General features: G+C 43.0%; 1 protein-coding gene across 1 annotated transcript in view; it reads right to left on the reverse strand.

The window, feature by feature from the left end:
- LOC149436377 (monoacylglycerol lipase abhd6-A-like) overlaps nucleotides 1-15,149 on the reverse strand; it is a 30,649-nt gene extending 15,500 nt beyond the window's left edge. Inside the window, 5 exon segments of the mRNA XM_089661668.1 lie at nucleotides 301-461; nucleotides 4,077-4,209; nucleotides 10,392-10,505; nucleotides 12,036-12,192; nucleotides 14,662-15,149. Of these exon segments, the coding sequence (XP_089517794.1) occupies nucleotides 301-461; nucleotides 4,077-4,209; nucleotides 10,392-10,505; nucleotides 12,036-12,192; nucleotides 14,662-14,867 (771 nt within the window). The 5' untranslated portion in view covers nucleotides 14,868-15,149.
- Nucleotides 15,150-15,569: the final 420 nt, after the last annotated feature.

Here is a 15,569-nt window from a genome sequence, read left to right on the forward strand (position 1 = left end):
GTGCCTGCGTGGGTTTCCTCCGGGTACTCCGGTTTCCTCCCACACTCCAAAAGACATGCTGGTAGGTTAATTGGCTCCTGTCTAAATTGGCCCTAATATGTGTATGTATGAATGTAAGTTAGGGACCTTAGATTGTACACCCCTTGAGGGTTAGGGACTGATGTGAATGTACAATATTTGTATGTAAAGCGCTGTGTAAATTGACGGCGCTATATAAGTACCTGAAATAAATAAATATTATATGTGTCACCAATTTACTCAATAAATGTCCCCCAGTTCTGTGTAGTCAGCACCATTTACCTGCTGTGGAATCTTAAAGCGGACATACGAGCACAGTTTCATCATCTGCTCCATCTCTTCTGCAGTGGATGGAATGAGGGGGATTTTTGGATTTTCTTCTCCAGATTCTTTTAAGTCCTGTAGCTGTTTCAGGAATTTGCTTTCTGTCGGATACTGTAGACCTAATCATTGAGAATTAAAAAAGACAAGAAAAATAAACAAGAAATGGCCACATTTCAATACATGTATGGCAATTCCTGTTCAGGAGAAGTCGATCTATCGATTGACTTTTCATAAACGAGATTGTTGGAAATTCCCTGCTTGATCAGCCATGCTGCCAATGGGCTGCAGCACTGATCAGTGTATTCTGATGAAGGGAGAGTCAGCTGTCAGATTACAAAGACACAAGGGGAGGATTTTTCCATTCACCTCGACTGTGTGGATGGGGAAACCAGCTCAGTTTTTTTCTGAGTAATGAATGGCCAGCATTAGATAGCCTTTTATTTCATCAGGTTCGGTCAGCACCAACTCGCAGAGATTCATTACCCCGCGGAGTAATAAAAACCAAAAAACTGTCATATACAGTATTGACTTTTTTTGGTTAAACGTGCATTAATTTGACTAATATTGGCTTACTTGGGGGTTAAAGTGACACCATCAGCACAGACTCACTTATATAGAATTACATACCTGCTGAAGGAAATCACTGTACTTTGGGTAGACCCATTTGTTGAAAAGCCGTTTCTATGCTAGTTACTTGGCACTGCAGGTATTTGACCGGTCAGATGGGTGGAATACCTGGTTCCCCACAAGCTGTGGTTCTTCCTGTCAACTCATATGTCCTGTAGTGATGTATGAGACGACGGGAAATCCACAGCATGCGGTCAGGGAACAGGTATTTCACACACCTGGAACTGGCAGCGTTTTAACAAATGGGCCACTGAAAAGGTATAGTGACTCTTGTATTAACATGCTTGTTTAGAATTCTATAAAATGAGTCCTGTGTCGACAAGGTCACTTTAAAGAATAATTTGAAAAGCAGATTTACAGGTAGATATAAAAACCTCATAATAAATCAAATTCTGCAGTCATTAAAAAATCCTTAAAGCTGAACTTCAGCCGGCTTCCAAAAGAAAAAAAAAAAAAAAAAAAAACACTCGATATTGCCTCTTCCCAGTCCCCCATTCCCCACACACACTCCTTGCTCATAAGCATTCTGTAGCTCATTTTCAAATATAAATAAAGTTTATAACACAAGCTATGGACACGGGATGCATAGGTGTTCTGTCCATCTGTATGCAGGCAGCCCAATTTATGGGCAGCACAGTGGCTAAATGGTTAATGTGACGGGCGCGGCGTCAGACCCCCAGCCCTTCTCACCAACTTGTGACTGAAGGACTAGCCAATCTAAAACCGCGCTGTCACGTGCGTAACAATGCCACGCTCAGCTACAACCTGCACAAAGATTTTCCAGCTCACTGGACCACAATCCATGTGCCGCAGCCTGAGAGCGATTGTTACTGGGTCAGGTTAATTACGCAATTAATCCTTCACACTGCCACCACCGCCTTTTTGTACAGAGTAGGAGGAAACTGGCCAATCTTAGTAGTAACACTATGATGTTTGAATAAGCATCTGTATACACACTGCCACCGCAGGCAGATGTATGCAGAAGTTTAAATCACACAGTAGCGCTCTTCAGAGACAGGGATTCTTGGTTTGCATTAAAGAGCTTTAGAAACAGTTAAACACTTTTCAGAAAATAGGATTTATTACTAAAAAGGTCAAAATGGTGCAATAAAAATATTTACAGAAAAAGCTGTAGCATATATATATATATATATATATAGAGAGAGCAATAACACAGCAGAGAAGTTTAGAGAGGTAGAATACTTGCCAGACTAATGGGTTTCAGCAGATTCAAGGGTCCTGAGCAAGAGGGTACCGTTTCTCCCAAAGTTGGTTCCTGATGTGAAGAAATCTCTTCATCTTTTTCCCCAGGCATACCAGCCTTTTTCTAGGAACCCAGCAGGGTGTCTCCTTAAAGCAGAGAACCAATTGCCTCATTTGGGGAGGGGTGTTTAGGCGGGGAACTCAGGCTATGACCAAATCCCTCTCAGTTTATATCATGGTCAATAACCTTCTATAGGTGCATGCAGCAGCCTAGCCACTGGCAAGATAATATTCAGAATGATATTCTGAACGTCCAGACACCAGATATGACATATCTGGCTGTGACGGTTAAAGAGATATAGCTTTCTGCTCCCGGGTAGACGAAATCTAGGGGTGTAAGGTATCAGGTGACTTGACCTCTCTGAATATATGCTTTGTATTCTTGTACGTATTTCTTACGAGAAATTATGAAAGTGTATGGTCTCCAAATGAGATGTTTTACTGCTATCCCGGAATGCTTTTGAAGTCCAGTGACTGACGGGTTTATAGCTTTACGGTCAGCTTCAGAGCAAGGAGTGGGACAGACACCCTGGCATCAGCTAATTGGGTTTACAACCATGAAGGGTATCCAGCTGTGCCCTGTGCACTCCTGAACTCAGCCACACCAGACCACCTGCCACTCAACAGAAAGGGAGGGGGCTGGTTTTGTAGTGAGAATGACACAAGATGGAGGATCTTTAGCAACATGGACGTCCGCGTCCATATTTGTGCGCACGATTGCTACAGTTAGCACTTCCGCCTGGCAGTACTAAGGTCATTGGTTTGAATCCCAACCATGTCACCACCTGCCTGGAGTTTGCATGTTCTCCCTGTGCCTGCGTGGGTTTCTTTCGGGTACTCCGGTTTCCTCCTACACTCCAAAGACATCCTGGCAGGTTAATTGGATCCTGTCTAAATTTTCCCTAGTATGTGTATGAATGAATGTAAGTTAGGGACCTTAGACTGTACACCCCTTGAGGGTTAGGGACTGATGTGAATGTACAACATATATGTAAAGCGCTGCATAAATTGACGGCGCTATCCAAGTATCTGAAATAAATAAATAAAATAATATCTATTGGGATGCAGTGGCTGCCTGGACACAGCCACTAATACCTATTGTACATCAGTGTGGGTGCTGGTGCATTTGGGTGTGTGTCCCTGAACTCACACTGTCTGCATTCTGGGATACACATCTGCACCCGCATGGATGTCAAATTGGGCGCAGTGGCTGTGTCTGTTCAGCTGCTGCATCCCAGTTGACATGAAAGGGACTGCCTGCATGCAGATGCACAGTCCTGTGCAGGCAAACACACCCCTTTGCTTGGCTGCATGCTTAAGTACATAAGAAAGTCCTTTTCGTGTCACAGTGCTCTGATCTACAGAGTTGAAATGCTGGTACCTCTAGGATTTGGGTGGTGAATAGTGAAGGTAAAGTAAAGGCATCAGAAAGCAAGCAGTGAGATAACATTTAGGAACAAGTGGTGGTTATATAATCATTTTTATGCCTATGAGGATCTGTAAAAACATAATTAACAGTTTTTGTAATATAGCTACACTATTTTTTTTTGTTGGGGGGGGGGGGGGATTTAAAATTATATATTTATTTCATAATTTAGAAAAACAACTTGAAATGCTAAATAATTATGAAATACTTATACTTTTCTATTAAGTACACCCTGTTATTTTTATTAACATGTGCCTACAAAGTCGACAATAGCCTGTCAGCCTGTAGGTCATATACGTATCTGACATTCCAATTGATACTTTACATAATAACATGATTAAGGGTTACATTCATACATCACAGGAAAGCACAACTGATCCAGCCCAGAAGTGGTAAACATGTGATTATTGGGACTTACCTGCAGGACAAATTAGAGTCAAACTGCCAATGTCTTTTGGATACTGAGCAGCGTATACCCCGGCCACACTACCACCCATCGATGTACCAACAAGATGGAAAGGCCTCTTGTTCAGGTTTATGCTCTCAACAAACTGTCAAGGAAGAAAACGTGTTATCCTAAATATGACACATTAGCTTAATGCAAATCGGTTTTGCCGGTAGTTTTCTGGGGGAGGCTCCGACACCACAGAACAACACAATTGTAAGTAGCAGCAGTTGAAGAACATGGATGAGACTCTATAAGAGGCAGACAAATGGTACAGGTAGAAAAGAGGAGTAGCCAAACACAGAACACGGGGAGAAGAGATAGAAGGCAGAGTAGGAGCTGATCTTTAACCAGGAGGAAAGATGAAGAGGAAGAGAAAGAGCTTATCATAGATTGGAGACTAAAGAGAGGAGGAAGAGTGGGAGCTTATTGGGAACAGTGGGAAAGAGAGAGGAGCAGAGTGGGAACTTATTGTGGACAGTGGGAAAGAGAGAGGAGGCAGAGTGGGAGCTTATTGAGGATAGCAGGAAAGAGAGAGGAGGCAGAGTGGGAGCTTATTGTGGACAGTGGGAAAGAGAGAGGAGGCAGAGTGGAAACTTATTGTGGATGGCAGGAAAGAGAGAGGAGGCAGAGTGGGAGCTTAATGAGGATGGCAGGAAAGAGAGAGGAGGCAGAGTTAGAGCTTACTGAGGATGGCAGGAAAGAGAGAGGAGGCAGAGTGGGAGCTTATAGAGGATGGGAGGAAAGAGAGAGGAGGCAGAGTGGGAACGTATTGAGGAAGCAGGAAAGAGAGAGGAGGAAGAGTGGGAGCTTAATGTGGACAGTGGGAAAGAGAGAGGAGGCAGAGTGGGAGCTTATTTTGGACAGTGGGAAAGAGAGAGGAGGCAGAGTGGGAGCTTATTTTGGACAGTGGGAAAGAGAGAGGAGGCAGAGTGGGAGCTTATTGTGGACAGTGGGAAAGAGAGAGGAGGCAGAGTGGGAGCTTATTGAGGAAGCAGGAAAGAGAGAGGGGGCAGAGTGGGAGCTTATTGAGGATGGCAGGAAAGAGAGAGGAGGCAGAGTGGGAGCTTATTGAGGATAGCAGGAAAGAGAGAGGAGGCAGAGTGGGAGCTTACTGAGGATGGCAGGAAAGAGAGAGGAGGCAGAGTGGGAGCTTACTGAGGATGGCAGGAAAGAGAGAGGAGGCAGAGTGGGAGCTTACTGAGGATGGCAGGAAAGAGAGAGGAGGCAGAGTGGGAGCTTATTGAGGATGGGAGGAAAGAGAGAGGAGGCAGAGTGGGAGCTTACTGAGGATGGCAGGAAAGAGAGAGGAGGAAGAGTGGGAGCTTATTGAGGATGGGAGGAAAGAGAGAGGAGGCAGAGTGGGAGCTTATTGAGGAAGCAGGAAAGAGAGCGGAAGCAGAGTGAGAGCTTATTGTGAACAGAGGGAAAGAGAGAGGAGGCAGAGTGGGAGCTTATTGAGGATGGCTGGAGGCAGATTGGGAGCTTATTGAGGATGGCTGGAGGCAGATTGGGAGCTTATTGAGGACGGTGGAGAGGCAGAGTGGGAGCTTACTGTGGACCATGGGAATAAGAGAGGAGGCAGAGTGAGAGCTCATTATGGACTAGATAAAAATGAGAGGAGGCAGAGTAAGAGCTGAGCATGTTAAGAAGTAGGTGCTATGCCAAGAAATAATCCCCACAAAAGGTGGAATGTCGGTGCTCTGGCTCTGTGTGTTTTCCCAGCAGAGATGCAACTGAATGATTAAGATTGGTATAGCTGGCACTCGTCTTCCCGAATAATAAACTTTATTGAACAAGTAAAATGTGCATATAAAATGGCTTACGCATTTTGGCAATAAGCCTTAGTCATAGCCATGACTAAGGCTTATTGCCGAAGTGCGTAAGCCATTCCAGAGCCAGGAAAAAGAGGGGAGACAGAGTGGCAGCTTTTCATAGACCAGGAAGAAAGGGCAGAGGTAGGAGTAAAGAAAGGAATATGGGGAAAAAAAGAAATGAGGCAAAGTGGAAGCTGATCATGGACTTTCTGAGGAAAGCAGAGGAAACAGAGTGGGAGCTGATTATAGATTTGGGGAGGAAGAGGAAGGTGAAAGAGCTGGAGTCAATCTTTGACTGGGGAAGACAAAGATGGAAGATGGGAGCTGATCATGGACTGGGGGGGGGGGGGGGGGGGGAGGGAAGGCAAAGTGGGAGCTGATCATGGATCAGGAAAAAGAAAATAGACCAAATGGGAGCAGATTATGAATCAGGAAAGAGATGAGAGAGAAGGCAGAGTGTTTGCTGCTCATTGAATAGGAGGTAAAGAAAAAAAGGCAGAGTGGGAGCTGATCAAGGCTCTTAATTTATGTTAAGTACATGTAAAAGTGCATTAAAAATGATCTGTCAGAGAGGAATAACCCATGAAGATTTTGGAAACATTTTCATTCACCATTTCCCATTGACAAACAACAATTGCTTTAAAGTGTACCTGTCAGCTTTACTTACGTTACCCATAAACAATACAGTGTGGTCGATTGTGTGAGCACTATCTAGAAGCCAAATTTTTATTCTCTTTTTGGAAGTTGGTTGCATAACATTAATCCTTGAAATCCTTTTCTAATGACCCATGCACACGATAAGAAAATTTTGTGTCAATTTCCGTACGAGGAACAATCGCCAATTATCTGATAGTTAGTATTGTGCTTTCAATAGCCAATTCCGACTTTTCGGACAACAAAAACTGAGGGTGCAAGCTATAAAACTTTTATTGTACGTAAACACAATGTCCGATTTTCATTTAATGTGTACAGTAATCATATGGAAATAATTGAATAGAAAAAAAATGAGCGTGATCAGAAGCAAAGAAGGACCCTACACTTCCTCTTCTACTAGTACGTAGCTACATTTGCCTACTTTTTCCTTTGTCAGGCTAGCATTTTCTCACAAGTCAATACCATTCCGACTACATCATGATTTGCGCTTTTATGAAAAATCAGACATTTGGTCGTCCAATTTTCTCATTAAGCTTTAGAACTACAGAGGGTGGTGCCCAGAGCCAGGAAACACTTGGCCTGATGTTCTGAGTGATCAGATTTTGGGTTTTTAACAAAACATGAATACTGACATTCAAAGGGATTTCATAAACATGGTAGCTAGCTGGACAAAATGAATGCCAAATGTAGGCAATAAAAGAAGTACTTCTGAGCTGTATTTTCTAAATTAAGAGGTAAATCTTGATGGCTTGGAGCATACCTTTGAATTAGTAACATTTTCAGGTAATTAGGTTACAATGGTAGTACATTCAAAGATGAAATGATAATTATGACATTAATTCACGAGGATGTGTTTTGTTAAATTCATCACAACTTTGCCTGAGCTTTTTGATTCTATTAAGTGAAAGATGAAGCAGATGGAATGTAATCATCTTAGACGTGGCATGACAGGGAAGATTTTAATCTGGGAAGAATTAGGGAGCAGTGGCAGATCTGTAGAAGAGAATGTGACGTGTTTATCAGCAAGAGCAATTTATCAGAGTGCTGTTAATGTGATTTTGTTGTTCTTCCTCACATCAGATTTACATTCACAAATACATTTATGGAACAGTTACGTAGTTGTGTTGAAGCTGGCTTCAAGGTTGAGCAGAGCTTAGGGGCTCACCAGTCCTCTGTTTTTAAATATCACATCAGATGATAATATTTTAGAAAGCCACAAACTAATTCATAGCTGTGAGCACTGCTGTCATCAGGGGAGAATTCTGACCAAATAATTACATTAGTTAGGCATTGCATGTGATGATCTTCAAATGAATCCTACAAAATAAACTTCAGCTCATGTAGGGTTCAGTATGAAGTACGTTTCGCATTTCAAGCCTAAGTTTGCATCTCTTAAAGAGTAGCTCTCGTCCATGCCTTACATTTTAGTTTTAAATAGACTGAAGAAGGATTACAATCTATGTCAGATTTTTTACTGCTGTCTTCTTTCAAGTTGAAAATGGTTGTAAACCCTTACATATACCCAGAGAAGAGAATAGCCTCAGATGATACACAGAGATGATATGTAAGCTGTACCTGTTTATCTGCAGCCCTCTGTCTTGTACAGCCTTCTAAAGTATACACTTTACACAGAATTTCTGATTGTCAGAAGTTGGGGGGCTTTGATGTCACGCTCCACAGCACAGAGGGAACAGCTGTGGAATGGACACCCCCCTCATCACAGTCTCATAAGGAAACATGGACAGCTGAGGCTGTCTATCACAGGCTGTGTCCTGGAGCATCCTTCCCTTCCCCCTGGATCCCTTGGAGTCGGCATCAACTGTCAGAAGTGCAGATAGCAGAGGAAGGAGAAAGGAGACAGAAATCACACTAAGTGTTTTGGATTGAGGCATGTACACACTATAGAATGGTTTGCTTTGTTCATTTTTTTATTTCGGCAGTGTACAACCACTTTTCTCATTATACCTTGTCTCTGGAATAGCAGTCACCAGAGAAAAGTCTTCAATAAAAACACAGAGACAGCAATATAAACCTGAGATAGGTATTAACTCTTCCTCCTTCTATCCAAAAGTAAAATAAAAGGGCCTCCTACCTAGACATTTGTTCATGTGAATATTGTTGAAGGAGAAAATCATCTCATTTAATTGTTATAGTTTCAACAGAAATCACATTACTAAATAACTAGGTAACTGGCCCCAAAGTAGGCAAAAGAGGATACCCAGAACAGCATTTTGTCCTGGATAGAACTTTATGTTAGCCCATCTTAATTCACCAATCCAATCCACCGAGAATGGTAACTTTTAAACAAAGAGTGATGCATTTTCATGGACACAGATTCCCATGACAGGCCAGATAGTAGGTGTTCCTATGGAGGTGGTTCACATACATGCAATTAAACTGCACTGCGTTTTGACTGCATTTCTAAAAGGAGTCCTGTGAGAGTTTGGAGCGATACACTACAAACTCACAGCTCATAGAGTATAGTGACCTTCTGAGATGAGAGGAATGGGTTTTTGCATAGAAGAGGGAAAACAGAGGAGGAAAACAAGAAAAAAAATATTCTGAACCAATGGACTGCAGACATAGTACAGGAGATGACCAGAGACTGCAGACACAGTACAGGAGATGATCAGAGACTGCGGACATAGTAAAAGGAGATGACCAGAGACTGCGGACATACTACAGGAGATGACCAGAGACTGCGGACATACTACAGGAGATGACTAGAGACTGTGAACATAGTAAAGGAGATGACCAGAGACTGCAGACGTACTACAGGAGATGACCAGAGACTGCGGACGTACTACAGGAGATGACCAGAGACTGCGGACGTACTACAGGAGATGACCAGAGAATGCGGACATACTACAGGAGATGACCAGAGACTGCGGACATACTACAGGAGATGACCAAAGACTGTGGACGTACTACAGGAGATGACCAGAGACTGCGGACGTACTACAGGGGATGACCAGAGACTGCGGACATAGTACAGGAGATGACCAGAGACTGCGGACATAGTACAGGAGATGACCAGAGACTGCGGACATAGTACAGGAGATGACCAGAGACTGCGGACATAGTACAGGAGATGACCAGAGACTGCGGACACAGTACAGGAGATGACCAGAGACTGTGGATACAGTACAGGAGATGACCAGAGACTGCAGACCTTTGGGGAGGGGGGGGGGGGCGGGTACCCGAATTTGACAGGTACCCACTACTACTTCCGTGTAGATGTCCTCCCCCCTCCCTCCCCGTAGTATTGTGGGACATGCGATAGGTCCCTGAAGACTATGGGGCCATTCAGAAAGTGCAGCGCTTCTCACGCATGCACAGTGGGCACCCGGCTGTGAAGCGCAAGCTGTTACAGCCGGGTGCCGGCACTGAAGATGCCGGCGTGAGGGAGAGAAGACGGCCGGTGAAAGCGGAACACCACTGGACCGCGGGACAGGTAGGACCAAGGAGCGGGTTCTTCTGCACAGTAGAGCCAAGCGGCCGGCCCGGTATTCTGACACAGCAGCGGCGGGAATACCAGGCCAGCCGCTCCATATTCGCTCCATAAGACGCACACACATTTCCCCCCATTTTTGAGGGGGAAAAAGTGCGTCTTGTGGAGCGAAAAATACGGTATGTGTTTTGGGTACAATGGCCTTTATACTTTCAAGATGAACAGTAAAATATAATCTCAGAATATAAGAATGTTCCAAAATCTTATAACCTAAAACAACATGAAACACCCCCTCCATCCACCCCAATCATTATTAGTTAATTCACCCTATTCCATTTACAGACATAACATAGTATAAGCAAGTACCTGGTGTATCCGGTTCACCTGTCCGATGACGGAGTAGTCATCGAAGGGTGAGCGCGTGGTACCTTCATGACCGGGTAGATCCACACAAATCAGATGCAAGTTCTTAGGAAGGAACTGTAAATAAACAGCATTTCTAAACGGACTATATTCACATCAGCAATATACAGTATATATACAGTACTGTGCATAAGTCATAGGCAGGTGTAAGAAATATTGTAAAATAAGAATTATTTCAGAAAAAGTGTTAGTTCCACTTATCAAAATGGAAAGTAAATGAGCAGAAGAGAAATCCAAACCAAACAAAAGTTTGGTGTGACCACACTTTGCCTTCAAAACAGCATCAATTCTTCTAGGTTGTACGCTCTAACAAGAAGGGCCCTCTGTTTCTTCTGGTACCAAATTGTATTAGAACTGTAATGTCTGCCTTAATTTTGCAAAGCGCTGCAAAAACTGTTGGTGCTTTAGAAATCCTGTATAATAGTAATAGGTGCACTTGTACTCTTGTTTTTGAAGGACCTCGGCAGGTAGGTTGTTCCAAACATCTTGGAGAACTAACCTCAGATCTTCTGTGGATGTAGGCTGCCTCAAATCCTTCTGTCTCTTCATGTAATCCCAAACAGACTCCATGATGTTGAGATCAGGGCTCTGTGGGGGCCAAACCATCACTTCCAGGACTCTTTACACTTTGTTCTTCTTTACACTGATGGTAGTTCTTAATGACATTAGCTGTATGTCTGGGGTTGTTGACCTGCTGTAGAATACATTTGGGGCCAATCATACGCATCCCCGATGGTATGGCATGATAGAGAAGTATCTGCTTGTATTTTTCAGCATTAAGGACACCATTGGTCCTGACCAATTCTCCAACTCTATTTGCAGACAGGCAGCCCCAAACTTGCAAGGATCCTCCACCATGCTTCACAGTTGCCTGCAGACACTCATTGCACTGCTCTCCAGCTCTTCACAAGCAAACTGCTGCCTGCTACAGCCAAATATTTCAAATTTTGATTCATCAGTCCAGAGCACCGACTGACATTTTTCTGCACCCAGTTCCTATGTTTTCTTGCATAGTGGAGTCACTTAGCCTTGTTTTCATGTCCTATGCACAAGGAAATATAACTGCAGCAGCTTTCATTTACCCCTCTACACCTGAATTGGTCTCTTCTAAAAGGGAAGAGCTTCAACACCTCTACGTAGTGTCAGAGCTGGGCCCCTTCCTCACACAACATCTCTACACCCAATCCTACTATTATCTGGCTCGACAGCCAGCAGAAATATGGTAGAGACATGAGGGTGCTGGCAATCTCCTTCACCACTAGGAACTGCTGGAACTTTGTATAGTCACCAGCACTTCATATAGCTAGGCACCAAATAGGAGAAGGAAAAAATGTTTCTTGAACTATATTGAGCCTTAGGACTCCTCTCCTAATTTTGAGGATTGGTTCTGCACCCCTTACCATGCTACTCTAGGCACTGGCCTGCAAGTACCATTACGATGAATAAAGCCCTGAATATAGGGAACTGGTCCACTTCTGCTTCACATATGGTTTATCAGGTTTTTTTTTTTTTTCAATCAACTCACTTCCAATATATAGCTATGAGCAATTAAATATTCCAATAAACAAGGTTAATGTCCTCTCTCACCTTGGCTATAGCCAGCCACATGTCCTTATGGGCAGAAAATCCATGTAACATAAGGATGGATGGTTTGGGCCCCGGTCTACCTCAACATGTGTAGCAGAATCTGTAGTTTCCATAGTTGGCAAATTTTACTTGCATTCCCAAGGCCCTGCGCCAGTACCTGAAACAAAGAACACGTGTCAGCACTGGAAATCACAATCAGACAAATTAAAGTGTTACTAAACCCAGGACCCCGCATCCACTATATCCGGTCTCCCACAGTACACAGAACATGGAAATGCAATTATTTTAGTAAATATAAACTGCTAAATACCTTTTCTCAGCAGTGAGAGCAGTCTTGTGACTTCTATCAGTGTCCAGCCAAGCACTAGCTAAAGCTTGTAGGAGAAGTTTAGTATAGGTCAAGTTTTTAAGGTGGAACATGTAGCATGTTCCAGCTCCTGCACCTTCTTTCCCCCCATCCACTCCCTCCATGTGACATCTGGCAGGGGATCCACTCCCTGCACCCGCTGTCACTTTTTAAAATTAGCAAGGCTATGTGGGGCTCCGCCCAAATAGCCACATCATTCATTCACAGTTTCCTGTAAGTGTTAATAAACCCAGGACCCCGCATTCACTATTTCTGGTCTTCCACAGTACACATCACATGGAAGTGCAACCATTTTAGTGAATATAAACTGCTAAATACCTTTTCTCATCAGCAGTTACAGCAGTCTTGTGACTTCCAGCAGTGTCCAGCCGAGCACATGTTAAAGCTTGTAGGAGTTTTCATTCTGCTCTAGGAGGATGCAAAACCCCTGACCTGTGCTGATTGGCCCTGTGCTGATCACATGCACTCTCCCAAAAAAAAAAAAAAACCTCTCTAGCAATACACACCAAATTGAGCATGTGCAAAATGTCTGTCTTCTCAGGAGATAAGAGCAGGTTGCTTGAAAAAGAGGAGGAACAGAGAAGAAAGGGTCAAAGGGCCTTTTTACACAATGCGGAGGATTAACCCCTTAGGTTCCACAGTGAGTATAACAAGCATGCTTTACTGCATATACAGACTGATTTTACTGTTGTGGGTTTAGTAACACTTTAATGAAATCAAATCAATTTTAGGGCTGAGCTATAATGAGAACTATGCCTATGACTGTACATTGATCTTGTCAAACTGTTAAATCTGTTAAAATAAATACTCATTTGGTAGTTAATTATCAAGGAGATTCCGGTTAGTCTCTTGGCAGTTTGTTTCAGAGTGATGGGCTTCAGAATGGGCACAACATATGGCAAAATATTGACAGGCAGAAATAACATAAGAATAGTATACAGAATCATCATATGCCTCGATATAGAGACACAGTGCAGATCAAGGTATGGGGAGTCAATCCCTGGGGTCAGCCCCCTGACCATGTTTATTGTGGTTCTCGACATCCTGAGTCCTGGCTCCCAGGAACTTTAGCTTAGTTTATACCATGCAAAGGGCAACCATGTGGTTGTGTAAAACAAAAGGTAACCTAATGCACATCCAAATCACAACCTCAGTGCATAAAGGGTTAATTCCATAGAACCACAGATTGGTTTTCCTCAAGAAAGACCCAGGAATCATACTTCCATAAATAAATAGTAGGCAGCACTCCAAACAGCTAACGTTTTGATTTTCATATATTTAAGAATGAAAGCATAGTATAAAAAACAGACAAGTACATCATTGTACATAGACAGGGAGGAGATCCAGGTTAAAAGAGTGCAGGGAGAAGAGGCTGTGGGGACTGGTCTAGCAGTGCTTAGGAGCCTGCAGGAGCAGAGGGTCGGGTAGGTAAAACTGCTTTAACAACCCCCTAGACATAAACAAACAGTTAAAGTATAACTAGGCAAACCTTCTTTTAGTTTTTGCATAGAGTGGAGAGGGATTAGAACCCCTGTCAGTTTTCTATTGAAGTCTGTGTCCCAGTTAGGGAGATTCACCTTCTCTGTTTGTTCGGTTTATCAGTGAAAGTACAAGAAAATCTCAAATTTTGGGCTGTCCCCAGAAAAGTAACAGAGGGGAAATCTTCCAATGGGGACATTAGTTCTGGTGACCTGGAAGTCCCCAAGGAATTCCCTTAATTTGCAGGGATTTCCAATCACTTCTTGTTTGACAATGGGACAAGAAGTGAAGGGAAATCTCCCCAATGGGACACAGATGGCATAAAATAAACTGAGAGGGGTTAATTTTGGGCTGTCCCCAGAAAAGGAATAGAGGGGAAATCTTCCAATGGGGACATTAGTTCTGGTGACCTGGACGTCCCCAAGGAATTCCTTTAATTTGCAGGGATTTCCGATCACTTCCTGTCTGACAATGGGACAAGAAGTGAAGGGAAATCTCCTCAATGGGACACAGATGGCAAAAAATAAACTGAGAGGGGTTAATAACCTCCCTTACTCTATCTAAAATGTAAAATAGTGTTGCCTGTAGTTCTACTTGAACCTTTGCAGTGTGCTACAAGGGATGATTTCAAGTTTCCTGGAGTTCAGCCTTTAAGAGAACAGTCACCAGTGGGCGTTTGTAATCATCAGAATCACTACTTTTGGGCTCCAGGTACCATATACTAGTGTCCTATATTACAGTGCGTGCATTTTCATCTCACATTCAATAGCGCAGCCTTACCAATAATAAATCTTGATGAGAGCGGCGGGCCACAGGAAAAAGGAAGTCACAAAAGCCAAAATCGGGATCAGCAAAGTACCTCCAGCTATTAGGAACATATTCAGTACATCCAGGTCCATGGTCCTTAGACCTTGTGCGGAAAGAGAGGAAACAGACTTTAGTGTGAAATTCAGCAGTGACAGTACAGCACTTCTTCCAATATCCATACATCTGTGTGCAGAGAATCAGCGCAGGTGTCTATAGTTCTGTAGAACATGAAATGAATGGGCAGACATATAATTTTTATGACAGAAGAATCATGAACAGCTAATTCTCAGAGCAATCATCCAGCATTAAAAAAAACAACACTATTACTCCACACTAGATTTATTCTTATATTCCTTACTTGGGCACATTTAATTTCCAATTGTTCTGTATTTTTATTGACTTACAGAAATATTTGAACACCCTGCGATTTTGAAAGTTCTACCACTTAGAAATCATGGAGGGGTCTGAAATTTACATTGTAGGTGCATTCCCACTCAGAGACAGAATTTAAAAAAAAAAAATTCAGAAAATCACATACAATCATAAAAATCATACAATGCGATTTCCTGAATTTTTTTTTAAATTCTGTCTCTCAGAGTGGGAATGCACCTACAATGTGAATTTCAGACCCCTCCATGATTTCTAAGTGGGAGAACTTGCAAAATCGCAGGGTGTTCAAATACTTCTGTTCCTCACTGTACATTGTATTGTGAATCGTTATCTTTTAGTCCTCATGCACATTGGACGTTTTACAGCGGCTGTTTTTGGCTTTGAGGGTTTTTTTCTACAGCCAGTAAACCCCCAGCATGTTATCCTATGTGTCCATGCACGAATAGACTGTAAATCAATGTTGTCTGGCAGAGGTGTTTTTTGGCTGGAAA

This window comes from Staurois parvus, unplaced genomic scaffold (genome assembly GCF_062004578.1).
Source record: "Staurois parvus isolate SC_StPar_1 unplaced genomic scaffold, SC_StPar_1.0 ptg001365l, whole genome shotgun sequence".
NCBI classification, from domain to species: Eukaryota; Metazoa; Chordata; class Amphibia; order Anura; family Ranidae; genus Staurois; species Staurois parvus.